Consider the following 27,972-nt stretch of genomic DNA (forward strand, 5'->3'; position numbering starts at 1 on the left):
TTTATGTCGTTGCTTTACTTTGAAGAGGTAACCGGATGTGTGGAGGTTTCACTTACGCCATCTTAACTGTGGTCACAGACGGGGATACGATACGCTGTCAAGAGAGGGTGGATGCCTAGAGCTGGTAAGCGATGTTCCCAGTAACTTAAACGTGAAAATGTTTCTATTTTGTTGCATTCACCACTTTTACTTGCAGTGATCGTTGCGCTGACTCTGATGTTAGTTATTGTTTAGCGGCTTACGTTTGCTGGGGCTTTCGCTACGTTTACAGCCGTGTCGCAGAGAGCTAGCCTAGCAGCTACTGTTAGCATACGTAGCTCTGCAGCCTGTAGCTTGTTCATCAGCGAAAACAGACAGATGCATCGCACCCACTGGCCACTCACTTGTGTATGTTCACACGGATAACGTTTGGAAAGTCATCATCAATGTTATACAGGCTTTCGTCGTATGTTTTTGTTCTGACATACTGATGTATTTAGCAGCTGGGCACGGCTGTCCGCCCCATAGAGTAAAGGGCGAGCGCTCCTGTTTTTCCCTATCTAAATGACAGGACTTGCACGGGTGCACGGTGTGTAATACTTTAAGTGGGACTTAAATGCAAGTGGCTTTGAAATAGGTTAATAGGCTTTAGGTGTTTGTCGCACTGACCCGAGCGAGTGAATGTATTTAGCAGAATTCAATTGCCTACTCAAATATGTAGCTGATGGTTCACCTTTTAAAAATCCTCATCTTAATCATAATTTTACTTCTAGCTATGTGTGATACAAATAAATGCCTCCATCTGTTTACCGGTATCCGCCCGTGTTCAGCGGCATCTGACGACAACCCGAAAACATTCACAATATTCTCTCTATGCAGTTTTTATACTTTTCACACGTCCAATACATACCTTAACATTACTTAATAATAATCTTTACCACCACGCCGGGAAAACCGCTTCCATATAGTGATGAATCGAATCGGTAAAGGGTTTATTTACAGTAGCTGCGACATACTTTTCCCATCTCGCCCTGGAGTTTCGTTGAAACTGTCCAACTGCGCTTGCGGGAAGTCTCCCACACCTTCCTGTCAAATAGTGATCACAATATTTAACTTTCCTGGAGTTGTTCCTTTTGTTTTTGCCAACTGTTCAGTCATGGTGAGATGCGAGCACGAGAGGCATGTTGCATTTTAAGTGATGGCCCCAGAATAGGAGTGCTGTTTGATAAACATATAGCCCAGCATCAGGTTCCTACTATAGATAGAGGTGTTGTAATCTTATCTCTCCCCCTTTTCAAAGAAATAATGCCTCGTTCGCACCATCCTATTTACTAACGTATGATTATCATTTTGGTGTGTTTACGTCCAACAATGCCACCTATCATTATGGCCAACGCTGGGAGTTAGTGTTGGGCAGTTTCATTTTAAGGCTGCGTATGATGGCGAGATATCCTGTTGCCTTAGTGAATAATGTTGCCCCACTTCTGTCCCATGAGGGGTGACGGTGTGGCCAGGACGTTTCTCTTCTGACATCAGGTTCAGTGTGTTTACTGTTGAGGTTTGCTCTTGTAATTGTCGCAGCAGCCAGTCGGAGGCCACCAGTATCATGTTCAGCAAGTACCTTTATGTGACGAGACAATGGCAGTGACAGTCGTATTGTCTGGTCTTTAGCGGATTAGTTTCAACAACATAACCTAACGCACTATGTCATATTTAGAATTTGAAGTAACGGCACTGCAAATTATACGGTGGTATTTAAATTGAGGTAAATTCACTTACTACTAGAATTCATGCATACAGTAGCTTTAATGAGACAGTTCTAAAACTATTCAGACGTTGTAGAGCCGTGTTACAATTAATTACCATATGCTGAGCTCTGCAACTTTCTTCAGTTTAAATGTCTTGTGTTCATCAGCTGTTTCTCCACAGTTAATAGCTGAGCACAGTTTGTCAGTGCTTTGTCAGTTTGTGTCAACACATGACCTGTTCAGGATGCGTGTGCGAGGCAATCCACAGTCACAAGACGTGTGTTTGTGCTCCCTTCAGGTGGAGCCCAGTACCTCCAGCCTGCACAGACCCGACTGACACTTCCTTTTGACAAAAGAGCTTTCTGGTGTTTCCCCTCTGCATTCTTTGAATCAAACACACGAGCATCGCACAAGAATGTGTGCTGGGGGAGGAGTTAACACCATCCATCCATCCATTTTCTACCGCTTGTTCCCTTTCGGGGTCACGGGTGACTGGAGCCTATCCCAGTGACTTTGGGCCTTAGGCGGGGTACACCCTGGACAGTGGCCAACTTGTCACAGTTGAGTTAACACAGTCTGTGGTATTATTAGAAGGAATTTCTCAAGCAAACCTTCTCTCTTTCCTAGCGTTTTACCTTTATAACATACTACTAACCTTGAATTTTGTGTACTCCAAACAAACTTGTTTGTCAAGTTTACAGACAGATTTGTGTTTACTTTGTTATTCCTTTGTTTGTTCTTTTAATATGTTTGGTCATCTTCTATGTTGTTTAGGCTTTTTAAGATATTAAGATATAAAGTTATATAGTTATTTTAAGATATAAAATGCTACACAGAAAGAGCCTCTTTCACATTCAAGTACAAACTACGTCATCTTCTTGCAACAGTAAGGATTTGGAATGTAAGGCTGTTCAGCTATGGCTGCGAGCACAGACGATCGCTATTGGCAAGAAACGCCTTGTACCAGAGACAAGTTTGGCACTAACAAATAGAACAATCCTGGTTATGCTGTATGGACTTTAAAAACATAGAGGAGCGCTTATCCTAGAACCGCTGCGTTAGGGCTGTTGTCAACAAAAAACACTAAAGGCATTCCCTGTGTAATCTCCCCAAATAATTGAGCTCTTGTGCAGTAAATCGTATGTATGTATGTAAGTATGATTAAACGGCACCTTCAGAAGTGAATGGCAGATTAAACTGTCCAGTCACTCTCAAAACGCCAGCTCACTCCATGCATTATCCTTTCTGCTGTGGTCGTTATAAATTGTTATAATCCTAATGAAATAAAAATGACTTTCTCGACACCATTGACAGAATAATCAACAAATTAGCCACATCGCTACACGTTAAACAGAAGGAAATTATCTCTCTTCATGCTCAAACCTTTACTATTGGGAACAGCATTACAACATGGTGAGAAGTTAAAAGATCCAGATTTACTTTATAAATTGTATATCCTTTTACTGAGATTTAAACATTTGGTTATTGTTTGGAACTTAAATGGTGCCTGTGTTAATCAGCCCTCTGCGGATGAATGGGAATGAACCATAAAAACAAAACCATTATCAACAGTGAGAGATTAATATTATCCATGTGTTTGTAGTGACCAAACTGAGTGCGGGTGATTGTTTATGGACTTACAAATTAGTCTTCCGGGTATCAATCTATTGCGTCACTATTGACAAAGTGATTTCTGAGCGCTACGAGAAGATGACCTTGTAAGCAGGATTAATGATGCAAGCGTGAATTAAGCGAAATACTATGAACAACAGGATTTAAACATCAGCAAATAAATGTCCCCTTTCGGTATGGAGCAACAATGGGTGGTCTTGTGGAAGAGGACTAAAGCCCAAAGGCATGGGAACTCTGGGCCCTGTCTCCTGGGAAACCAGTTGAGCTTGAGTTTGTGGTCAGCTATTTGCCCTTAAGTTACATGTTCCCACTGTGCTGCAGGAGCCTTAACCTCTTGTGATCAAATGAAACAGAATGATGAGGTCACACCAAAAACACAGCACTTTATTAATTTTTTCTTCTTTCTAAATTCACAGTTTAGTGGCACACCACACGGGTCTGTTGCTCACTGCCACAACAGGGTAAGTGTTTGGCACTTCCTGTTCCTTATCAGAGGGATTTTTCTGTAACCTAAGAATGTGTTGTCATAATGCTAAGATGTTAAACTTTATTCCAATACCAAGGAAAAGCTGGCGTATGTGAGCTTGATGTAAATTAGTGGTGGGCGATGTTGAAAATGGCCGTATCTCTATGTTTTTGCATTATAATATAATGCTTCAGGGATGTCTTAAATGTGCCCTGGTTGTGGTTCAAGTATTGCACAGAACATGAATGGATCATGCAAGTAATGACCAAAACTAGATGTTTCTGTCTATTTTTAATGTAATTTCAATCATAGACTATTTACTTGATATTCTAATACAGCATAGCTCCAAACCAAATGTCTTCCTCCTTCCGCACGACTTGCAGGCAAATCTCTGAGTCACCGGCAGAGATTTCCATGTTACAAAAAAACAAAAGAAGATGCTAGAAATCAATATTATTTGTATGTTTTCAGGAGAAATCTGCCAAAATACGTCTTGCAAAGCACTAGTTGTCACTAATGCGCCACCATGTTGTTTATGACAATTTAAAACCCATAAATAACACAAAATAATACAAAATAACACAAAATAAATATTTCAAGCCAAGGGAGGCGTTTGTCAGCCGGCGCTCGTGAATGAAGCTGACGTCAAAGCCTTTCTTCAGAAAGCCTTTCTACACAGCTTTCACTTTTTGATACCCAGTGGTTGGGCTCCGAACACGTTGCATTGTGCTCTACAGTACTGAGTTCAGTCTGTTTGCTGTCTGTCCAATTCTGAGTCACACATGTTGCACAAAAGCTCTGATTAGAATGTAAACTCCCCTGCCATTCATCCCCCGTTGCTCAGCTGTCACTGGGACTCTGCTGCTGTCTCTGATACACATCATGTTGTTCTGCTAATCCTGCCAATCTATTTTGTTTAAAACTAGTGTACTTTGGCTGTGAAAATTATTAAAAATTTCAGTGCTGCTATATCGATATTATATGTTTTTTGCGAAAAACAAACTTTTTCAAATTTTTTAGGCACATTATTTTCAGTTAAAACGGTTAAAGCAAATAAAAAAAAAAAAACTAACTGAGACAAATCCGAGACTTAATATAGACTGAACACATTAAATACAATCATGAATAAAAGCAGCATTTTTAATTTCCAGTCAGAAAATGCATAACAGAGAAAAAAAAAAACATATATAAGTTGCACTGGATTATGAAATGCGGTTGCAAGTGTGAAAATAACAAATAATATCACATAAGTCGCACTGGAGTATAAGTATAAATATAAGTATAAGTCGCACCCCGGCCAAAACTATGGAAAAAAGGTGCCACTTATTGTCCGGAAAATACGGTAATACTTATAATAATTAAAAACACACTTAAAAAACCCCAAATCAAACAAAAACCAATACATTTCTGGCAGATGGAGGACATTTAAACGATCGCCTCTGCCAATATTGCGTTATCGATACTTTTGCGACTAATTGTACTGCCCTAAATTCAGCCGTACTCCGTGTTGAGGGTGAAAATACTCTGATGCCGATTAGCGATCATACAGTTTGTGTTGGAGTCTCCTTCCCCTGACGTTGCACAGCTGCATGTGTGGAGTGTTTCCCCCCCTGCGCGCTGGTATGATCGGACCAGGCCCTCCACAATACGCCCCTTGTGCTGGTGCGAGCGCTGCCTGCCTCGGCCCCTGTCACACAGTTGCTCACAGCACTTGTCCCATCATTTGGGCCCGACCCTCTTGACCCGTCTGTGAATCCGCCGACTGTCGCCTCACTCGAGCTCAAGACGGTCAGGGCCTTTGTTGTGTTTTGTTTTGAACATATTATAATATTTTAGTCATTTGTTTTCATCATGTTTTCCTCCCAATATATTTCTGACTTTCGTGAACTTATGAATTTGTGGTTGCTTTGTGAGCTGTTTTTCCTGATGCTTGTTTGAGCTCACACAAAGGAGCTTCCAGGGAAGGCATTCCTGTGCTTCATTGACAACAGATGTAGGAGCACGATTATTCCCCCTTTTCTAGCGCAACTCCTCAGTGTCTAAAAACAGTGGCTGTAGACTGTGCGGCAGCTGTTTAGGCCATGGAGGCTGAAATAGACTTCACGAGAGGCTAATACTGGTCAGGACTGTGGCTTCAGAGGCAAAGGCCTGTGGTTCTCACAGTGGTGCACAGATAAGGGACTGTCAGCACGACCCACCTGTCCTGTCCTGTCTGTCTCATTCGTCAACCTGAGGGATAAAAATCTACCGCTATAGTAACTTTACTTGTATTATTAGGTTTATGAATTTATCAAAAGGGCACTTTGTATGTTTTTAGGTAGAGTTTTGAAGCCTTCTTTTCTCCATAGACATGTCGTTTTGCATGTACATACATGCATATAAGTATGTATGTCGCTAATGCTGTAGCAGAGGAAATCAACCCAATGGCCTGTGATACGTGCTCCTTTTGGATTAACATTGATGAGCGTGGAGGGCATCAGGAGATGAAAGCTGCCCAGTCTTTATTGATAGTAAGTAAGCGTGTCATTTGCATGTTGTTGGAGATTTTTATGAGAATCATCAGCGCACATGACAAGGCTCGTAAACTTTGTGTGTTTACATGAGCATGTTCTGTGCTTTGGCCCACCTCCACCAGCCTGGGCATGAATAGTTTGCACACTGGACAAAGGTACCACGCTTTAGGTTGACTGGCCTAGTGTGAGGGCACCCAAATCAGAATTCTGTTCACATTTGAAATTAGGGGTGGTTGACATTGTTTTTAGAATCTTTGTAAGAATATTAAGACAAAATAATGTCATTAAAATGTGTTCTTGAACATATTAGTTGATGGTTAATTATCAGACAAATATGAAATGTCTGTAAAACTAATCACAAAAGTTCCAATTATCACCTTATGTCCTTATTTGAAAGTTCAAAACAACTTTTTCTCTTTTTAAACAACTCTTTATAGTGTTTTTTATGGTCAATATATACATTTTGCATATCTTCAAAACAACATTCACAATATTTGAATTCTGATATTGACCAGCACTATTTGAAACACATTTAGGAGTATTATCGTTTTACAGAACATGCAACTAAACTACAGGGTTAGTGTTTTCCATAAAACACCTTCTCATTCTCTTTGTCCATTCTCAGTGGTTCTGAACCTCCCACTTGAGGATACTTTGGAGACCCCAACATTCTTCTCTTTTCTGAGAAGCTATTGTCTTAAAAGGACAAAGATTTGTTGATTTTAAATTACTTTATAGAGGCAAGTCATATGAAATCTCTTCGTTAGAATTCACACATTCTAGTTTGTGCCTCTTTATTAAGACACCCTGGAGAACCCCTGAGAATCTTTGTGTCCTGGCCCCCAGGTTGAGAATGACTATATAAGTGCAGCGTAAACTAATCAAAATGTGATTGTAATTTGATTGCGATATATTGTGCAGCCCCAGTGTGGAGTGATATTTCACATTTTGGGTTTAATTCATTCACATGCGATTCTTGAACCTGAACCACAAATTTGTTTACAGGCACATTTTGGCAAATGTCTTATGGATTACCATACCTATATTTGTTTGTATATTGTCATCAGGACTTGTCTTTGGTGATGTTGCCAGACAGATAACACACACTTTACTGTGTGATTTACTACACAAGGGCATTGGCCTTCTGTTTTTGTTGCTGGCGACAGGGAGCTTGCTCCAGGAAACCTAAACCTCATCTTGTTGAGCAGCTGACATGTGCGGTGAGTGAGGAAGCAGAGCTAACATTAGCACTGAGCTCCGTGTTGGAGAAGAAACAGAGGAAGCTGGGACACGGCCAGTCCTTCCGGGGGGAGGAGTCTACATCACATGTGTTTGTTTGGGTGCAGCCTCATGATGCAGGCTGGCAGCCAGTGGAGTTCCCTTTAGATATTGATGAGAGATGTTGACCTCACTTGGGCCAATATAAGATTTCTGACACTGGAACACACATGGAAATAATGTTTGTTATACTATCAAATTCAATCAATCCACAGTAATGTCCCATTTTGTCCTTTTAACGCTGCATTTTCGCTGCATTTCAGTTAGGACACGCTTCAATCTTCCAACTGTGAATCCTGGGTTGCATTTCAGGAAAAGTCCAGCGAACAAGTGTTTTTTTTGATGAGCGTGTACTTCATTACAAGAGCATGTGCTTTGAGCCGGGCTCGGGACAAGAATCTAAACTTATCCGGTTTATTACAATCACCCTCTTATTGTTCTAACAAAATTGTGTTTTATAACTGTTTAACGCATGGATCAGATCTGTTGAATGTGTTTATACCACGGGCACAAACTGAAATAGTTTAGAGATAGTTCTGAGGTATTATTTCTGTCTTTTACATGAAGCTAGGCCCCTCACAACCGTTGCGCATTAGTTAACACATTGCTATGGTGATATTCACCTTACTTTGTCCCGCCCACTTTTGCCCCTTTTACCTTGGATCAGCATTTCTGTTGTAATGGCACTTCCGGTCTTTTGAGTCTGTGTAGAACTTAGCTCAGGGAAACTTCCGGAATAAGGGAAATTTAATGTGATTTGTGTTGCGTTCATGCGCTCCTCTGGAACTCTGGATTCCAAAAGGAGCAGAAGTCCAGCTCCTACTTGTTTGCATTTATGCACTTTTTTATCTCAGAAAGTTGGGATTTTAGTGTGACCAATAATAAAGTTGGAGTCCACACTTTAATAGAGTGAAGTTCTGTTGTTAACTTTTTCCATAGCTAAAAAGTTAGCTAGTTTTCTGTTTTGGAAAACATATTATTTTTACTTTAGCTGCTAACGAAACATGCTCTAAATTAAACGGTAGTCTTGAGTGTTATTGCACAAATACGTTGCTCTCATCAATGAACAACTGACATTAAACCCTTAAATGTAATAACTAGGGGTGCGCCGATATATCGGCCGATATTCACGTCCCTTGAGTAATATCGGCCGATATTCACGTCCCTTGAGTAATATCGGTTTCAGAGGACAGAGGCTTCTATATTCTAACAAAACAGACTGTTAACTTTAATCCAGTCTTTTCTGAGTCGAAAGACCCAGAAATGACAAAGAAACTTAACTTAAGTAAGTAACTTAAAGGAGAAGAGACGGAGTTTGTGATTTACAGAGTCTCTGCTGCTGTTACAGGAGGAGGCGGAGCAACGCGATGATGACACACGACTGGAGAGGTTCAGAGAGACACTTTAGTCTGAGAAATAATCTAGATAAAACCGCAAATTCACAGAATGGAAAAGTGCAGAGGCTAATTATACTCTAATAAAAATAATCGTTTAGCCTGCCTATATTAGTCCTTTTCCCCCAAAGAAGGGTATTATGTCATAATTTTAAAATACCGGTAGATGTGATCCTTATATTAGAATAAATATTAACTAGTTTATTGTAGGGCTGGGAATCACAGGGTCCCTCATGATTTTGATGCGATACACGGCTCACAATAATATAATGAAATATATTTTTTTAATAAACCCAATACAAAATACACATTTTTTTCTTTGTTAAACCTCAAACTGCACAAACTAAAAAAACACAAAAAACACAATTTTTTTTCATCATAACAGTCAAAAAGCGTTTAACCATAATGTCCATATTTGTGCACCACTAACAGTAACGTTTAGTCAAAGAGCTCAAATGTTCATGATGAATCAACAAATTAGTTCACGTGTTTTTTTTCCCGACTTTTGTGGGTGTTCATGTGCATTTTCTTTCCTCGAGTTCCCCAGGACCACATGAATGCAGCTTTAACTGTTGACGGACTAGTGCGTTAGACAAAATTAAATAGCACTGAAATTCTCACTGACTGTGGTATGAATTAATAATGATAGAGAGTTGCATTGATGACTTTTTGCATTTGTCATTGAAAGGAAGTTTCAGGCCTTCATGCCCCTGAACACAACAGCTTTTTTTCCATTGCCAGTTGTCGCGTTACAGACCAGGAAAGCTCAACAACTATGAGCTGCATGTTCTAAGAAAGATCTAAGGAAGAGTTATATTTATTCATACACGTACTAGGTTTGATTATCTCTGGATTAGGTCATAATATCCCTGCATTGTAACATAATCTTTCTATTCCATCATTGTATGGCCAATAAAGCATAAGAACCTCTATTGTATTCCCCAATTTAAAACATCCTCTTATAAAACGGTTGACTACAATAAATCATGTCTCCAAATAAAATTCTATAGATGATTAGATCTCATTAGTTGCCACTGAAAAAGTATCAGGGAGACATTTTGTATATTGCTCAGAATAAATGAATAGTATTGTGAGTCCCCCCCGTGTGCAGACAAATGGCTCATTCACTGTCCTGAACAATGGCCTCATGTAACGTCAGTGCAAAGCCTCGTTCAACAGAAGCAGACACAGGCAGATTCTTTTCACAGTGAGGTATGTTGCTTTAGGCATTGTCATCGTTTTAGCTCAATATTGTCTACAGTTATTATTATTTTAGTCAGAATGCCCCAATAAGATTCAACATGAAATACAATGTTTTGACTTAAATTGTAGATAACTGGGCGTTTAAATAATTTTTAGATTACAAAAGTGTGATTCATTGGATTGCATTTTTTCCGATTGATTTAGTTAAAATGTTAAATGCAAAATAAATCTGAATTATAACATTTTTGGCAATTGTATACATTTAATATTGAAGGTGTGGGTATGTTTAATCTCAATGAGCTTTGAATGTTTTTAAAGATACAACATGAACGTAGACTATAGGCTTGTATAGGCTTTGAATATGATATTGAGAAATGTGCTTTTCCTCTGCACATTTAAGCCCCTGTAATGCTGCTAATGACCATTGTGTCTGCGCAGTGTCACGACAAAACAAGGACCACAACGAGCACGGGATAAATCTGTCTGGTGCTCTGACGGTCACAACTGTCCTCCCTGCTTCCCTGCTGAATGGGCAGTGTGCGGGTCAGTCCTGGTTCACTGCATCAAGAGCTTGAGTTGTAGGAGAAACTCTGCAGCGATGTCTCAGGAGAAGGCTTTCTTGTTTTACTTCATTGTGCCACTAATGAAAGCACGAGGAAAGGAAGCGGATGTTGCAGCATGAGCCTATATCGGTCAGATAATTCTTTTTTCAATCGGCATAGGGGAACCAGAGATGGAGCTGTGGCTCGTCTCATCGCTCAAAAATGACTTTCAGCATTAATAGTTTTGAGAATAAGTCTGTGTTTTATGTGTACATGGAGCAACTGGACTTAGGCAGCGTCAAAATGCTCATTTACTTGACGGCTTCACTTAAAAAATCTGTTGTCAGGGTAGAATTAGAGCCATGGGTCTTGAGAGTCGCTCTCATGTACTTATTATTCTAGTCCAAGTCTAATCAGAGTTAAGTCCAAAGTCACGTCCTTAGGTCTCCAAGTGCAAGTGCAAGTCAGTAATACAGCACGAGTTCTAAAACAGAGTCCGTGTCACAAGACCAGCTCATTTAAGAAGTGTGTTCTAACTGTTTTAATATATTTACGCACTCGGTGGACCCTAAAGTCTTCAAACTAACTTTGAACTTAAAACCATAATTAGAAAAGTTGCAGTGAGTCCTCACATGAAGCTTTAGTGGTGCTATACTAAATGTGGTACATGCCTTTAACCGAAGCATTTTTTATTATTTTTTAACTTCACACATGTCTTGGTGTGACGTTTATTTAATCAAGGCTGATAGATATCAGATAATAATTATACCGATTAATCTATCGTCCATTAAGCTGGTAAGGAAGTGCAGTCATGTCGAAGCTGAGGTATCGATCTCATCAAGCCAAGTATAAAATAAGCATTTCTTTTGATGAACCCAATACCATCTTGTATGCTTATTAGAAACCATCAGGCCACAGCAATTATGCCACTAAACCACAAAACAAGAGCAATAGTAACACTATTGGCGTGGCACGGGGGTCGCCCACAGCGCTCGCTCTCGGGGTACCTCTGCCAGGTTCCAGGGTTTAGGGGTCATGACCAAAACAGATGGAATAGCTGCTCATTTGGAGCTTGAGAGAAGTGTGGCTTTTATGGCCGTGTGGAACATGATGATCCCTGATGATCCATATTAAAATGGCTGCTGACACTCATCAGTACTTTTACAATTGCTGTTTGAATATTCCAAACTACTTTTATAGCAAAACTATTATTATATTATACTATTTATTTTCCTTCCTCTTTATTAATATGTTATTTCAATAGATAATAAATACATGCTAATGTCCTCTACCGTTCTACATGACGCTCGTTACAGAAACGCCAAACCCTCGTCTCATTACTGCCACACAAGATATTTAAGGTTAATTTACCAAATATAAATAACGGTGATCAGATTTTAAAATGCATTTCAAGAAACTATAAATTGTGATTTATGAGGGTTGCTATGTCGTTTAGAAAATATATTAAGTTTTATTGGATTATTAATTATCATGGTTAGATTTGGGATGTTGTGGTAATGAGCAAACTAATTCTAAATAGTAAAATATTAAAAACAATATATTTTAACTTTAGTTATAAACTGAGGAAACGAATATAATCCATTTTGAAAAACGCAAAAAAGGTTTTATTATTTGTAACTTCTAAATTATTCAGACGCAGTAATTATGTTTAAAAAAAAAAGAAATATTGTTCTCGAAATATATATGGCTATGTATACTCGTGACCTTATTGCTGTTTTATCAACATTTTCCAAAATTGTACGTTGAAACCTTTTAAAACAGCTCAACCACCATACATGTTTTATGATTCTATCTGTATAACTTTTCATTGCAGTGTTTATACCATTAGATTTAGAGAGACTTATCCATGCGTTTGTCTCCAGTAGATTAGACTACTGTAACGGCCTGTTCACTGGCCTCTCCAAACGAGCTGTAAAACAGCTGCAGTACATCCAGAACGCTGCTGCTCGGGTCCTGACTAGAACCAGGAAGTATGATCACATTAGTCCTGTTCTCAGGTCTCTGCACTGGCTCCCTGTGGCTCAGAGAATAGACTTTAAAGCAGCTCTGCTTGTGTACAAGTCTCTCCATGGCCTTGCACCAAAGTACATCTTGGATATGTTAGTGCCATATGAACCATCTCGGACTCTGAGGACCTCAGGGACCGGCCTCCTGCTGGTTCCAGAGTCAGGACTAAACACGGGGAATCTGCATTTCAGTTTTATGCAGGTAAAATCTGGAACAGTCTTCCTGAAGATGTGAGACAGGCTTCTACTCTGACAATGTTCAAATCTAAGCTAAAAACAGTTTTGTTTAGCTGCGCATATGACTGAAAGGATTTTTTTCTTTGCACTCTTCTCTTTTGTTTGTGATTTTATTAGTTTAGACAATCAGTTGGAATTTTATTGTATTTCTGTTTCTGTAATTTCTTTGATTTTAATGCATTTTTCCTGCTGTTTGAAGCACTTTGAATTGCCTTGTGTATGAAATGTGCTCTACAAATAAACTTGCCTTGCCTTGCCTATGCTCTCCAGTGTGACAATGCAATTAATGATGATTTTAAAGAAGTATGAGTTTAAGTGGACATATCGGCCCAAAATACAGCAATTCACTTACCAATTATATTATTTCTATATACTATAGTGAGATACACATATTTATTTTTACAATAAGAACTATTGTGTTATGAAGCTCTATTAACACAAACAAAGCAATGTCTGAAACATTTGGAAGCTACTGTTGTAAACAAGGCAAAATATCTGTTTTAAAATGAGTGTCGTCCATTTGAGGAAAACACTGAACTTTCTCTTCTCTGTTTCTGCCCCTTTGTCCCATAGGAAATGACCAAGAGGCCTTACAGATACATTTGTGCTTTCGTCATTCAGTCTGCATCCGCTGCCCACAGCGAGATCTGGAAGCTCACTTGTTTCCGTAGTGAGTAATATCTACCTCAGCCAGCTGACAGGAGCGACGAGAGCTACAGAAGATTTGAACAGACAGAGCCAACGTCACCTGTGTCTTGCTCTGAAGAGGCTTAAAGACAGACTGGATCTGTCTGCCATTTGCCTCCACAGTTCCACTGCAGACGAGCACACGTGCTTTCTGCCAGCTTTTAAAATGAACTACTGCCCTTAGTGCTTGTGATATATTTCATATACAAACAGAAAGCTGTACATATTCTACTCTATGAAGGACTCCCCCCTCTGCTAAAGGAGAAGTAATGCACTTTAAAAGTTCTGGCTGTACTGTCTGTCACCTTTTCCCATTCAATAAGGAGGAGTCAGTCTTGGCTCCATTACTATGATTCTTCTGTTAGATGCTGGGAACAGGTACGCTTTGCTGGTTTTTAAGCTGGACCTGATGCATCTGCAGCAGTGCTGCATATCATCATTTTGATTGACTCCTCTCACACACTTCTCTGAGATGTGCCTCTGGCTGGTGGAGTCCCCTAGATTTCTTTTTACAAATCTTGAACAGGTTCAGGACAGTTGGGTTGAGTTTTTGTAAAAAAATAGAATTATTTGCATTAAAGATTAAAAACAGGAGCTTCCGGTGCTGGTGCACCACTTATGTATTGTTGTAGTGCGCAGGAAAATAAAATGGACTACAAGCGTCGCTTTTTGCTCGGCGGGTCCAAGCAGAAAGTGCAGCAGCACCAGCAGTACCAGATGCCTGAACTGAGCCGAACCCTGAGCGCCTCCCTCGCCTCCACGTGCTCGGCCTCTTCGATGGGAACAGGAGCGTTGAGCAGCAGCGGACACCCGCCTGCTTCTGGTGCCACCACTGCTGTTGCTGATATTCAACAAGGCATCTCTAAATACTTGGATGCTCTTAACGTGTTCTGCCGGGCCAGCGCCTTTCTCACAGACCTGTTTAGCAGTGTGTTCAGGAACTCTCATTATTCCAAAGCAGCTATGCAACTGAAGGACGTGCAGGAACACGTCATGGAGGCGGCCAGCAGGCTGACTGCTGCAATAAAGCCAGAGATCGCCAAAATGCTTATGGAGCTGAGCGCTGGGGCTGCCAATTTCAAAGACCAGAATGACTTCAGTTTGCAGGATGTGGAGGTGAGTGTGCAGTCCAACACCAGCTCATACTCTCAGCACAAAGTCAACTCACTGCCACTCACTTTTGACTGTGGCTTGACCTGTTCGCACAATACTTTGTTTCTTATTCTTGTGTAAATATTTGACTTATAAGGCCTCGGCTCATGTGTCTTTATCGTATCCATGGGCTCATGACTTGTCCTCTTTAAAGTTTTAAGTTACTAGAGGTGCACTGTCAGAAACCTGGTTTCATTATTCAAAGTCTCATTGCTCCAGTGGCATTCTCACCAACAGTGTTAAGCCTGCGTCAGGATCTGAGCGTCTAGTGTGAAAAACACTCAGGATGTGAGATAGAAAGTCACATACCACACAATCTTTTCACTGCTCTCAATCTGCAATAATAGTAATACATAATATCTAGTGCCAATATCAGTGTAAACATGATGAGGCACAAGTTTTAAGTCTGAACTGAATTTTGAATGTGTTCACAATTGTTAAATAATACAATGTCCTTTATAATTGAAAAGTGAATATGTGCATTTTATGCCACTGACATTTAAATTCCCACTGGTGTAATTGAGAGAGTGGACAATACCTGTGGCCAGTCACCAGCAGGAATACTGTGGATGTGGCTAAAACCGTGACGGGAACAGTCTTAGATAGTCAGTTATACACTTGAATATACTAATTGCTAATTTTATGAACGTCAAGACACAACAGTGGGCAGTTGCACTTGTGTTCTAGTCCAGGTCACAAAATATATGTTTGTTTAATCCCTGAAGTTGAACACTTTTGTCATACAACTGTGTCAGATCAACATTCCGGTCATATTAAGTCATATTATTCGGTAGACTTCGGTATGAATGATGCACGGCTCTTTTTTAACTTCAAGATGTAAAATGAGAATTAGGTTTTTAAAAAGGAAACACTGAATATGTATTGACCAACTATTGAGAGTGCCCCAATTTTAGTTCTGCTCTGCATATTTCTGATTACTCATATTGTCCATGACTTTGAGCAGATACAACACAGGTTTTAACATTTCTTTTTTGTGTTATTTTGTTTCCTACCAATATAGAAAATGATAGCAATTAGCATTACATAAACCAGCTTTTCTTTTTACTAAAGTTATATTATTTAGGAATACTTCTATCACATCCTAGCCTGCTCGGTGCCTTTTCTTTTTATAATAGATAAATGCCACTGGCTTGAGTTTGTACTCCCTGTTGTCATCTCACCCAAATAGCAGGAAGAATATTTGTGCCGTTAGAACATAGCCGCCCTCTGAAGATATTTTCAGCTGGTACCTGAAAAAGAACCCATTGCCCATAGTGGACTCTGTGGTGTCCAGTGTCTGCACTCGGACCGTTCTTCTGAAGTCAACAATAAAAAACGATTTATATTAAAACGATTCACAAAAACTATACTATTACTTTACTAGTAAGTAAGTAAATATACATTACATACACAGATTTAAAACTTCAGTAAATTCTGCCATGTCTGTTGTAAGGGCTGGGTCACATGACATAAACCAATTGTAATTGTTTTCCTCAGGCTGATCGATCAGTTTCTGATTACATTTTATTTAGTTTTATTAAAACAGAAAACATTTCAATATTGATTTCTTGAACATTAACATTATACATTTTAAATAATTAACAAAAAAAAGTTTATTTCCTGCTCCAAACCTGTTGCTTTCACTGACCGAGGACTGGCTGTGGATCAGAGCCAAGTATCTTGTTGACGATTAGAAATGAACGTATCTTGATTAATATTCCATTAATTGCACAACCCTGTCCGGTACGGATGGTGTAAATGGTGTTAATACCAGACCTTTACCTTTAGTTGTTGCCTTAACTTTACAAAAGTGTCCATTGTTGTACTTTGTGGCTGTTTGTAAGTTTGTTTTTGCTTTGTAGGTGTTGGGGCGGTGCTTCCTCACGGTGATGCAGGTCCATTTCCAGTTTCTGTCCCAGGCGTTGCAGAAGGTGCAGCCTGTGGCTCAGTCATGTTTGGCAGAAGCTCTGGCTCAAGCCCAAGAGCGTTGTGCCAATATCCGCTCCCAAAGCTCTGACCATCCACCCCTTACAGAGCTGGACGAAGCCTCCCGCTCATGGAGAGGTGCAGCTGAGGTATGTAGAGACAATGGGTGCCACAAGACCTGGACTTTCTCATTACACCGATCTATGCCCTGATTAAACTGGAAAGCTTGTTAGTTGTTGTTTTCCGGGATGTTGCTGATACCCTAGTTAAACTTAAACATTTTCACCCATTACATTTGTTCTCAACTCACTCTGGCACAAGCTCTTTTGAGATGTATTCTAATGCATCTTGTTGTAATGTAATATTATTTGTCTCAAGGCAGGACATGTCATTATATAGTATTGTAACATGCCTATCTATTACTGATGACTGGGTAAAACCATTGACAGCCTATTAATCATCATTTAGGACCAAAGAAAAAAGATTAATGTGCTTTTCAATCTTTCAACCGCTCCTGCAAAGATTCACTCTTCAGCTTAGACGCAATATTTTTCTTTAAAGTTCTAAGGGCCAGATGAGGGCTCTGGGGGTCTAATTTGAACTCCGGCTGCCTATGGAAGGTCACTGCTCTAAGTGAAAGAGTGTGCATTTGGAGCACACCTTTTATGTTTCTGTACATCAAATGGAAAACCAATTGGATATAGTGTTCGATTACACAACACCATCTAGTCGCCTCCACAGAAAAACCTTGACTTTCGACACAGAGGGGCTATTAACTGATTTAGGGTCAGATTGTGTGTTCTTGTACCGTTAGTGTTGCATTGAAGTGGTGTTGGTGTTGTTGCATGAACGTATTGGCTTGTTCTGCTCTTAGGCCACAGCGAGGCTAAGAGAAAGAGGCCGAGACGGCTGCCTGGCAGGAATCCAGGTTCAGCAACTCTTCTGCTCAAACACCACCTCTATTCCTGAGCACCAGCTGAAGGAGCTGAACATGAAGATTGATTATACTTTGCAGGTACTCAAAAATCCAATCAGAACAACTTCTCATAAGTATTTGCTGTAAAAGCTAGTTTGTCTTTTAATTCTAGGCATATAAAGCCGCACTAGAAAGCCTGGGCCATAGTGAGTATGGTTTGAAGGGCGGCTTTCACCTCAGCCCCAAGTCCATAGAGACTGCCTTACAGGTAAGTTCATTTTGTTTGTGAATTGTGTCAAGATTACATTTTATGAAGCTTACAGTAGATTATAAAGTTCGAAGTACAGTGAACCCTCGTTTATCGCGGGGGTTACGTTCCAAAACGAACCCGCAATAGGCGAAATCCGCGAAGTAGAAACCTTTGATTTTTTTACAGTTATTATACAAGAAATACTCCATTAAACATTGAAGCTCACACGCGCGCTCTCACGCGCGCTCTCACCGGCCTCTCACGCGCTGCACCGCTCTCACCAGCGTGTCCCGCAGCTCACACGCGCGCTCTCACCGGCCTCTCACGCGCTGCACCGCTCTCACCAGCGTGTCCTGCAGCTCACACGCGCGCTCTCACCGGCCTCTCACGCGCTGCACCGCTCTCACCAGCGTGTCCTGCAGCTCACACGCGCGCTCTCACCGGCCTCGCACGCGCTGCACCGCTCTCACCAGCGTGTCCTGCAGCTCACACGCGCGCTCTCACCGGCCTCTCACGCGCTGCACCGCTCTCACCAGCGTGTCCCGCAGCTCACACGCGCGCTCTCACCGGCCTCTCACGCGCTGCACCGCTCTCACCAGCGTGTCCTGCAGCTCACACGCGCGCTCTCACCGGCCTCTCACGCGCTGCACCGCTCTCACCAGCGTGTCCTGCAGCTCACACGCGCGCTCTCACCGGCCTCTCACGCGCTGCACCGCTCTCACCAGCGTGTCCTGCAGCTCACACGCGCGCTCTCACCGGCCTCTCACGCGCTGCACCGCTCTCACCAGCGTGTCCTGCAGCTCACACGCGCGCTCTCACCGGCCTCTCACGCGCTGCACCGCTCTCACCAGCGTGTCCTGCAGCTCACACGCGCGCTCTCACCGGCCTCTCACGCGCTGCACCGCTCTCACCAGCGTGTCCTGCAGCTCACACGCGCGCTCTCACCGGCCTCTCACGCGCTGCACCGCTCTCACCAGCGTGTCCTGCAGCTCACACGCGCGCTCTCACCGGCCTCTCACGCGCTGCACCGCTCTCACCAGCGTGTCCTGCAGCTCACACGCGCGCTCTCACCGGCCTCTCACGCGCTGCACCGCTCTCACCAGCGTGTCCTGCAGCTCACACGCGCGCTCTCACCGGCCTCTCACGCGCTGCACCGCTCTCACCAGCGTGTCCTGCAGCTCACACGCGCGCTCTCACCGGCCTCTCACGCGCTGCACCGCTCTCACCAGCGTGTCCTGCAGCTCACACGCGCGCTCTCACCGGCCTCTCACGCGCTGCACCGCTCTCACCAGCGTGTCCTGCAGCTCACACGCGCGCTCTCACCGGCCTCTCACGCGCTGCACCGCTCTCACCAGCGTGTCCTGCAGCTCACACGCGCGCTCTCACCGGCCTCTCACGCGCTGCACCGCTCTCACCAGCGTGTCCTGCAGCTCACACGCGCGCTCTCACCGGCCTCTCACGCGCTGCACCGCTCTCACCAGCGTGTCCCGCAGCTCACACGCGCGCTCTCACCGGCCTCGCAAACTTCAATTTGGCAAGCGTTTTTACGTACGTGTACATATTAATCCATAACGTTATTGACACACAGGTAGAGAAGATGCGGAGAGACTGTTTAGCCAATCAGAATGCAGAACACAATGCATGATGCAAATCCGCAAAGCAGCAAGACCGTGAAAAGTGAACCGCGTGCTTAGTAGGAATGCAGCAATAGTTTTGTTATGATCCAATACGTTTCTTGATACATCTGGGACAATATTGATTAGATTTCAGTAAGTTTTGGCAGGTAAAAACAAATGTTCCATGGTATTTGTGGTAATTACAAAAATATATTCAACTAGGATATTAACTGCTGTAGATGTGTCTATATGTGATGATGTCATTAACATTTTTTATAGTTAATATAGGCTGCTGGGAGAAATACACTATAATTTTGTGTATTTCATGATTTATTTCTTAATATAATGTCTTTTCCTCCATGTCTGTGTATGCGTTGGTCTCCCTCGTCTCCACAGCAGTGTCAGACAGAAGCTCCTCCCACAGTCTCCTGCTCTTATAGGAAAGAATATCTATCATAAAACCCGAATCGTTGGTGTGTTATGAGCGTCTCTAGAGTCTATGGAAGTTTTTGTCACTCCTGGGTCTATCAGTGTAAAATGAGTAAACTGAAAAATAAAACACACCTCTGTTCAAATATAGCAGTGACGTTCACTTCCTGAATTTCCAAAGAACGCCGCAGCGCTTTCCAATCTAAAATATATAACCTGACAGCAGGCATGGAGCAACATGTGACATCGAGTGAACACTTGTATTGGATCGTGTCATCCATATCAAACGATTCAATATTATATTATATATTGTTGCCTCCCTAATGCTTCACGTTCTCCCCTCCTTACGAGAAGACGAGGCGCATTAGCTGATTGACATGACTTTTATCTGTGATTTGTGTCTATATATTTATAAGGCATAATATATTCCAGGTAATTGCAGCGCTTGCCTTAACGGCTGAATTATTTTAGTTTGAGTTTTATTTCAAGAATCTTGAAATATCATTGAAATCTATTTTTCCAACTCTTTTTTGAGTTTTGAGTCGCACTACATATTTAACGTTGCTCTCCTGAGTAAACAAATTACAAATTCGGTCAAAATAAGGTCAGGATCTGACCTAAGCTGAAATTTTAATTAAAAATATATTTAAAAGTATAAAATCTATGGGGACAATGGGTTAGCGACAGCATGATTTGTTTTGGCCCAACTAGCCTCAGATTTAAGAATATAAACTTGGGAAATTTATGCTATAATAAAGATTCCCAGGGAGCTAAACGACAAGTAACTTGACCATATACTTTGTTATTTCAACAGATGTGTTTTGTCATGAAATTATACAATAGGCGCAAAGGGGGCTTAACATTTCTCATGGTTTTAGGTAATCCTTGCCCCGGTTATTACTCATTTGAATTCTGACCTTTGTGAACAGGGCTGCTGTAGTGACGCAGAGGCCCAACAGGCTGGCAGGATGCAAACCACCCCTCAACCAATCCAGTGTGAGCTCCCAACCATCCCTGTACAGATTGGCTCGCATTTCCTGAAAGGAGTTTCCTTTAATGAGTCTGCAGCTGAAAACCTTAAACTCAAAATGGTATGTACAAAGTCTGTGAGAGAGATTCAAATGTGTGAGAGGGTTGATCCCCTCCCTCTGTTGGCAAGTCATTTTGTTATCTTCCTGTATGAATCACGTGACTGTGATTTTTGGGGATTAGAGGTAGAACGACAGCACCGCTTCTGTCACAGATACAGAGGATGACTGAGTAGTTCATGATGAATGCAGTAGAAAATGCTTTACAAGATGTATACAGCACCGCTTTGATACCAAAAGCCCTAACCCAAAGCCACTTCAACATGCATTGGCAAGCACTCTCGCCTCGTAGCAAGAAGGTTCCGGGTTCAAATCCTGTGCAGAGTTTGCATGCTTCGGTTTCCCCCATCAATCCAAAACATGCATAATACTGTAGCGATAGTGTGATAATTGTCCAGTAAATCTTACACAGCTTCCTGCAAAAGTTACCAGCATTCTTTATTTCCTTAGCACACAATGCTGCAGCTCATAAAGGATGTGTTGGGCCAAAATGGAGTGACGCCCAATGAGTCTCCCGTCACAGAAGTTCTTAACCAGGTCTGCCCGTCCAGCTGGAGAGGCGCGTGCAAGACCGCTGTCCAACTGCTCTTTGCCCAAGCTGGTCTGGTGAGCTTATTTCCACTGCCAGCACATTTTCCTAGAATACACCCGTTTTTGTAATAACAATGGTGTAACTTATTTTTTTTGCCTCATTTGGATTTGTACAATCTCACAGGTGGTTGTTGACACAGCCCAGATAGAGAATAAAGAAGCCTACGCCCCACAGATTACATTGGAGGGATCTAAAGTGTTTGTGCAAGTTCCCTCTACATGGTAAGTGCAGTCACTTTGTTGGGCTGGAACTGAACTTGACTTTTCAATATGTGGTACGAATATTTGTCGGGATATCTGTATGTGTTCATAGTAAATAATTGAATCATGGTTGTATTAAATATTGAAAACAATTTATATTTTTTCCTTATTAAATTGGTTTAGGTGCCTAAAAGAGGACCCAGCTACCATGTCCTTGCTTCAGAGGAGTCTGGATCCAGAGAAGACCCTGGGGCTTGTAGATGTTCTTTACACAGCAGTGTTTGATATCAACAAGTGGAAGGAGAGAAGGTAAGATTTAGTCTTGTTTCAGTTTATGATTTTAAAGCACGACACTAAGTGCTAGCTGGAAAATGACGTGTTATTCCTCTTTTAAAGAGAACAAGCCCTGCCTACCATCCAGATTCAGCTGCAGCGGGAGAGTTCAGAGTACAGCAGCCAAACGGAACTGCCCCCTGGTACCAGCTCAAAGACCTCCAGTGGACTGCCAAAAACAATATCCAAGCTGACATCTAAATTCACCAAAAAGGTCTCTTCCAGCTCTAATAGTGGAGGGAGTTATTCTATTCCGAGCACCCCATCTCGCAGCATGATAACAAACAATAGTTGTGAAGAAAAGAAGAATCTGGGCAACAGTGATGGTAGGCTACAGGGTATCCTGCCAATGGGGAGCCTGCCCTGTGGCCCTGCCTCCACACAAAACCCACTGGCCAATGGATCTGCGGCTGATGACCAGGGAATGAATCTGCCCACTGACCAAGAGATGCAGGATGTCATTGACTTTCTCTCAGGATTTAATATGGGCAAATCCCAGCAGGCCTCCCCTTTAGTGAAAAGGAGAAACTCTGTGGCCTCTGCCAATCCAGCTGAGCTCAAGCCCCCCAGTGGAGCCCCCCCATCATCTCACTCCATCTCCCACAGCACTCTACAACCCCTCCAACCCACCCAGAGCCTGTCTCAGTCACAGCCCCAGGGCGGGCCTCCAGCACCCATCCAAAAACAGCCGCCACAGCCCCAAGCACAGCCAGTCCCTTGTCAAACGCAGCAGCAGGGCCCTCAGCAGCCTTCTCCCCAGGCTCTGCCGTACTACCAGCACCTCCTGCAGCCCATTAGCCAGAAGCAGCCTGCTTCTCCACATCCTCCACAACCGACTGCACCTCAGGTCCTGCCCCAACAGAGAGGGGCAAGCAAGTGGCTGGGCAATTCTGGGCAGCAGCCTACTACACAGGGGCCCCCAGGAGGACTCTCACCTCTGGGACCCATTGGGCAGTGGGGCTCCCATGGACTGCCAGACCTCAGCTCAGACCTGTATAGTCTGGGCCTGGTCAGCACATATATGGACAGTGTGATGAATGAGATGTTGGGTCAAAAGCCTCAGGGGCCCCGCAACAATACTTGGCCCAACCGGGACCAAGGTGATGGCTCTTTCGGAGTCTTGGGTGACACTCTACCCTTTGATCCGGCAGGTAAGCGATAAATAACTTTACAAGGAATAATCAATACTTTTTAAATGTGATTTTTGTGTTATACCTTTGGTTTAATTCCTCCATTAATCCCACACAGCATGATAAAAGCCGACCAATTAGAACGGGGTCGGAAAAGTAGACTGAATGTGATTTTAGACTTTTGGTAGATCATCACTGGGTCTGATTACCGTAATCAGATTTTCTATTGCCAAATTACCTACCCGTGGTAAAAAAAAACACAGTGGGTTGCAAAAGTGTTCCCTGAAACTTTCCACATTTTGCCTTTTGAAGAAAACCTGTTGGCCTCTGTATAAGACCAGAGACTGGGGCGGAGTTTCATCTTCAACAGGACAATGACTTTAGAAATAAAGTCAGAGCTACAATGGAATGGTTTAAAACAAAACATAGTCATGTGATAGAATGGCCCTGTAAAATCAAGAATTTGTGGCAAAATATGATGCTATTATGCTGTTCACAAACGCTCTCAATCTAATCTGAGTGAGCTAGAACTGTTTTCAAATAAGTCAAAAGACTGTCAGCTGTAATTGCAGCAAAAGGCGGGTCCACAAAGTATTGATCTTCTCATTCTCCCCTAGATTATTAGGACAAACTCTCTGTGCCACAAAGGATTAGTTCACAAATAAAAGTCAATGAAGAGACTGTTTGCTCACTATAATGTTCAAGTGACTAGTTGTCACGAGTCGACTTTTTTGCTTTGTTGCACTGTAGTAACGGTTTGAGCCTCACACATACAAATAGAACAGCTGATTGTGCCAAAAACTTATAGTTGCCTTTATCCTCTCATTGTTTGCACAGTTGGCTCTGACCCTGAGTTTGCACGTTATGTGGCTGGTGTCAGTCAGGCCATGCAGCAGAAAAGACAAGTGCAGCACATTCGTCGCCCTAGCAACAGTCGCAGTAATTGGCCGATGCCTGATGAGCAGCAGCACAGGACCTGGTCTCACCCAGAGTACTACAATGAGGGGTATGTATGCAACATGCAAGTACAAAGTCATCATTAATTATTTGATTTTAAAACTGAACACTAGCTTGACCAGCCATCCTCTGTGAAGGCAGGAGTCAGAATCCTCCTGATGAGTAATTTCAGCATGTTTTAGTCCAAACATTTCACAACCACATAACTATTCTGTCATGAAAGACTGCTCATGTATCATTCGAAGTGAGATTTTCTCTTGTTTTAACTTTTTCACATTTTCCTTCAGGGACACTGTAAATAGCAGTTGGTCAACCAATCAAGGGGATTCAGCAAGCTCCAGTGATGAAACCTCCTCAGCTAATGGGGACAGTCTGTTCTCAATGTTTTCTGGCCCTGACCTTGTGGCTGCAGTTAAGCAGAGAAGGTATGTTCTAATATGGCAACTGAAAATGAAGTTGCCACTCGCCCTGAACTTTAATTTGAATTCTGACCCCAGAAAACACAGCTGTGGAGAGCCGGAGGTATGCACGCTGCCCTCTCCACCACTGCACCACATTGGGGATGATAATCAGGTTAATTTTCTATTAAATTTTCCTACAAGTGTATCTAAAACACACCATATTCATGTAGTTTTCTTTTATTTTTTTACAGGACAGCAAAACTAAAACCTGGCCTCCTAAAGCACCCTGGCAACACTCCAACATTCATACTAACACCATGCCCAATCCCAGCTCTTCCTTGTACCAGATGAACATCCCGCCTTCATCACAGTGGAGCGACTCAATGCAGATGCTTCAGTCGCCTGTGTGGTCCACTGCCAGCGATTGCTCCTCTGCCACGGGCATCTCCTCTGGTTTTCCCTTCACCCAGCAGCAACAGCAGCAGCAACAGCAACAGCAACAACAACAACAGCAGCAGCAGCAACAACAGCAGCAACAACAACAGCAGCAGCAGCAGCAACACAAACAAATGACCAAGGGCTTTAAATCATTTCCCCTGAAACATGAGCACAGGCCTTCTTACCTTCACCAGTACTAATGACAAAGGGCAGACATAATGAGAGTAGCTCTTGTAGTACTGAAGAGAGCCTGGAGTTCTGATCCTCTGTGAGCCACGTGTAGGAAGGCACTTAATAGCCCATACCTTAAATTCAAAATTGCATGGTGATGACATGTCTAGTGTAGAAGTTGTAGAGGCGCGCGCTGGCAATTCTTAACCAGATTGTCCAAACCAAATGGACCCATTGAACTTACACTTACATTTCTTAAACTGCCATATTTTAATTATATTTAGTAGAAGGCTAATGGTCGTTTCTGTCTGCTGAGCTAACCAGTCTTCTCAGACAAGAGCTGGAGACTTGTAGCTTCTACAGCTAAATTAACTGCAAGAGTCTATAGCATTGGGGCAAGTATACTCTTTTTGGGCCCTGAATATACTGTGTCAACACAGCTGTAACTGCCAAATCTTACAAAGATGACCCAGACTACAGCTAGCATCTACTGTTTCATAGTTTGTAAAATACTGAAAATGATGAAATATAAATATTTAGTTTTTTTTTTTTAAGGCTTTGAGCAGGCTCAGCATTAATATAGTTAGTCACTGCAGATGTGTAATTTGAAAGAAATACACTACTTTTTCAACGATTGATCAGACTTATAGCAGCAACTATGTGCCATGTTGATAGCACTTGCAGAATATTTTTTACCAACCAAAGCGTGCAAAGATGACTGGTGTTGAAGAGATAAGTGATGGTCTGAAATGAACAGTGATGATAGATCCTAGTGGATGAAAGCATTGGGAGACTCACTTTATTCTACAGTTGGTAGTTTGTTTGAGATTAACGCTAACTCCCATAAAGGTTTTGAATAATACAATATTTTTGTGCATAATTGACAGTATTAATCTTATTTTTGTATTTTCTTACATGTTATACCATTACTGTATGTTAGTATTCTTGTTGGCATATTTCATAAGATTTTTTTTCACCTCCCAACATGTGAAAAGCACATTTTCATATAGTTAATCTTATATACAAGTTACCAAATATGCCATGTTAAACACTACAACATAGTGTGATGAGGGTGTTTGGGATCCCTTGTTTCTTTGGTTTCCATATGGCAATGGGTTACTTTATGCACCCAGAATGTTATCTATTGTGATGTTTGCGGATGCCAATGTTGCCTGTATTTATGAGAAGACACCATGTTTTCGGAAAACTATGTTAACATGTTTACAGAGAATTGTTTGCTGTATATACATATAAATATATCTTTTTTTTTATAGTTAATGTGCTTTGCACAATCAAGATATAGGGTTTGTTGCTTTTTGTCTGTGTTATTCTCCCAACTGTTGCAGCCTTTTCACACATCTTTAGACCCTAGACTGTAACTGTTGGCTTCTCAGCTGTGTCAAATGGTTTACTAGCAGCTTCTACAGAGTAAAAAAATACATGTTGCCCTGATAGAAGATATGAAGGGGAACTGCTTGGCTTATGTTGCTTGTTGTTCTTGAGCTGGCAACTGAATCTTTACAAGTGTACCAGCAATGCAAAAAAAATAAATAAAATGTATTAGCAGTACATGGGTTTTCATTATTTAACATAGTAAAGACATGGTATACATGACAATACAATTTACACATTTAAGATCCATCTAGGTGACTATTTACTATTGTGGAAGAGTTTTCACCAGATGTGACCTGAAAAGGTAAAAACAGGATTACATTAACCAGTACATAATACACATGTGTACAGTTACACATTACAGTATATACCTGTAAAGACGAATCCAAAGGTTCTGTGTCAGGATTTGCATCAGCTATGGTTGCCAAATACACTATGTTTCTGTGCAATATCTGTTGATACCTGAAGTAAAAATAGAAAAAGTACAAATACATTAGCAAATGAACACTTCTAAATCAAAGGCTTAAGAGGCTGTGACTTACTGCACACACTCCACAGCTCTCCCCTTCTGCATATATTCTGTGATACATCTCACCAACTGATCGTTCTCATCGAGCAACTGACAGAAACAATACAATTAACTCGATTAGAACAAATTAGCATTGTGCAGAGTTTCATTTGGCGATTTTCTTTTAAAATTGATAGTTCAGGGTTAGTTAGCATGAGTACTTTCTAATTAATTTCTATAGGGCTTTCACCAAGTCAGTCCAAAATGAATAATAGAATAAGTGATTGTCAAAACATGTTAAAAGACTTTGGTGAATACTTCACCTGAATCTTTACATGCCTTTGGTGAATACTTAAGAGACACTTGTCTCATTGCGAACACTGATTCTATTGTTGAGGCATAACTATTTAAAAATAGCGAACTCCTGCTACTGTTACGCGAACAGAGCCAATTGGTGTCATTTCCCCAAACACAGTTCTGCCATGTTCTAAGTTACATGAAAACATGACCTACTTGCTGTATGGTTTCTTGGTTTACTTTCGCCTTCCCTCGTTGCCCTTTCGGCACGAAAACGATGGACATGTTGATATTTCAAAGCTAATGCTAACGCTAAGCCACATTTGGTGAACGTTCTTCTTCGGTTTTCTATGAAATGTCATCAATGTGTCTGACATCTAACGCCCTCTGCTGGACTTAACACGCAAATACAATACATGGCATTCTAACAGATGCATGATCCAAACACCTGCGCCTCCCGTAGACTTATG

General features: G+C 41.8%; 2 protein-coding genes across 2 annotated transcripts; one reads left to right on the forward strand and one right to left on the reverse strand.

The window, feature by feature from the left end:
• Positions 1 to 21: 21 nt before the first annotated feature.
• garre1 (granule associated Rac and RHOG effector 1) lies at positions 22 to 26,874 on the forward strand. The gene is made up of 14 exons (XM_072465462.1): positions 22 to 124; positions 13,593 to 14,822; positions 16,721 to 16,933; positions 17,659 to 17,799; positions 17,873 to 17,968; positions 20,925 to 21,086; positions 21,534 to 21,689; positions 21,799 to 21,896; positions 22,059 to 22,184; positions 22,272 to 23,359; positions 24,176 to 24,344; positions 24,583 to 24,720; positions 24,793 to 24,868; positions 24,948 to 26,874. Exons 2-14 carry the CDS (start codon positions 14,325 to 14,327, stop codon positions 25,332 to 25,334), a joined length of 3,348 nt encoding a protein of 1,115 aa, XP_072321563.1. The 5' UTR covers positions 22 to 124; positions 13,593 to 14,324; the 3' UTR covers positions 25,335 to 26,874.
• ss18l2 (ss18, like 2) lies at positions 25,713 to 27,910 on the reverse strand. The gene is made up of 4 exons (XM_072465463.1): positions 27,719 to 27,910; positions 27,240 to 27,316; positions 27,069 to 27,159; positions 25,713 to 26,993 (listed from the first exon to the last, which is right to left on the reverse strand). The coding sequence occupies exons 1-4, from the start codon at positions 27,785 to 27,787 to the stop codon at positions 26,937 to 26,939; spliced, it is 294 nt and encodes a 97-aa protein (XP_072321564.1). The 5' UTR covers positions 27,788 to 27,910; the 3' UTR covers positions 25,713 to 26,936.
• Positions 27,911 to 27,972: the final 62 nt, after the last annotated feature.

The sequence above is a fragment of the Eucyclogobius newberryi genome, unplaced genomic scaffold, assembly GCF_026437365.1.
Source record: "Eucyclogobius newberryi isolate DKJ021-1_F unplaced genomic scaffold, fEucNew1.0.hap1 SCAF_5, whole genome shotgun sequence".
NCBI classification, from domain to species: Eukaryota; Metazoa; Chordata; class Actinopteri; order Gobiiformes; family Gobiidae; genus Eucyclogobius; species Eucyclogobius newberryi.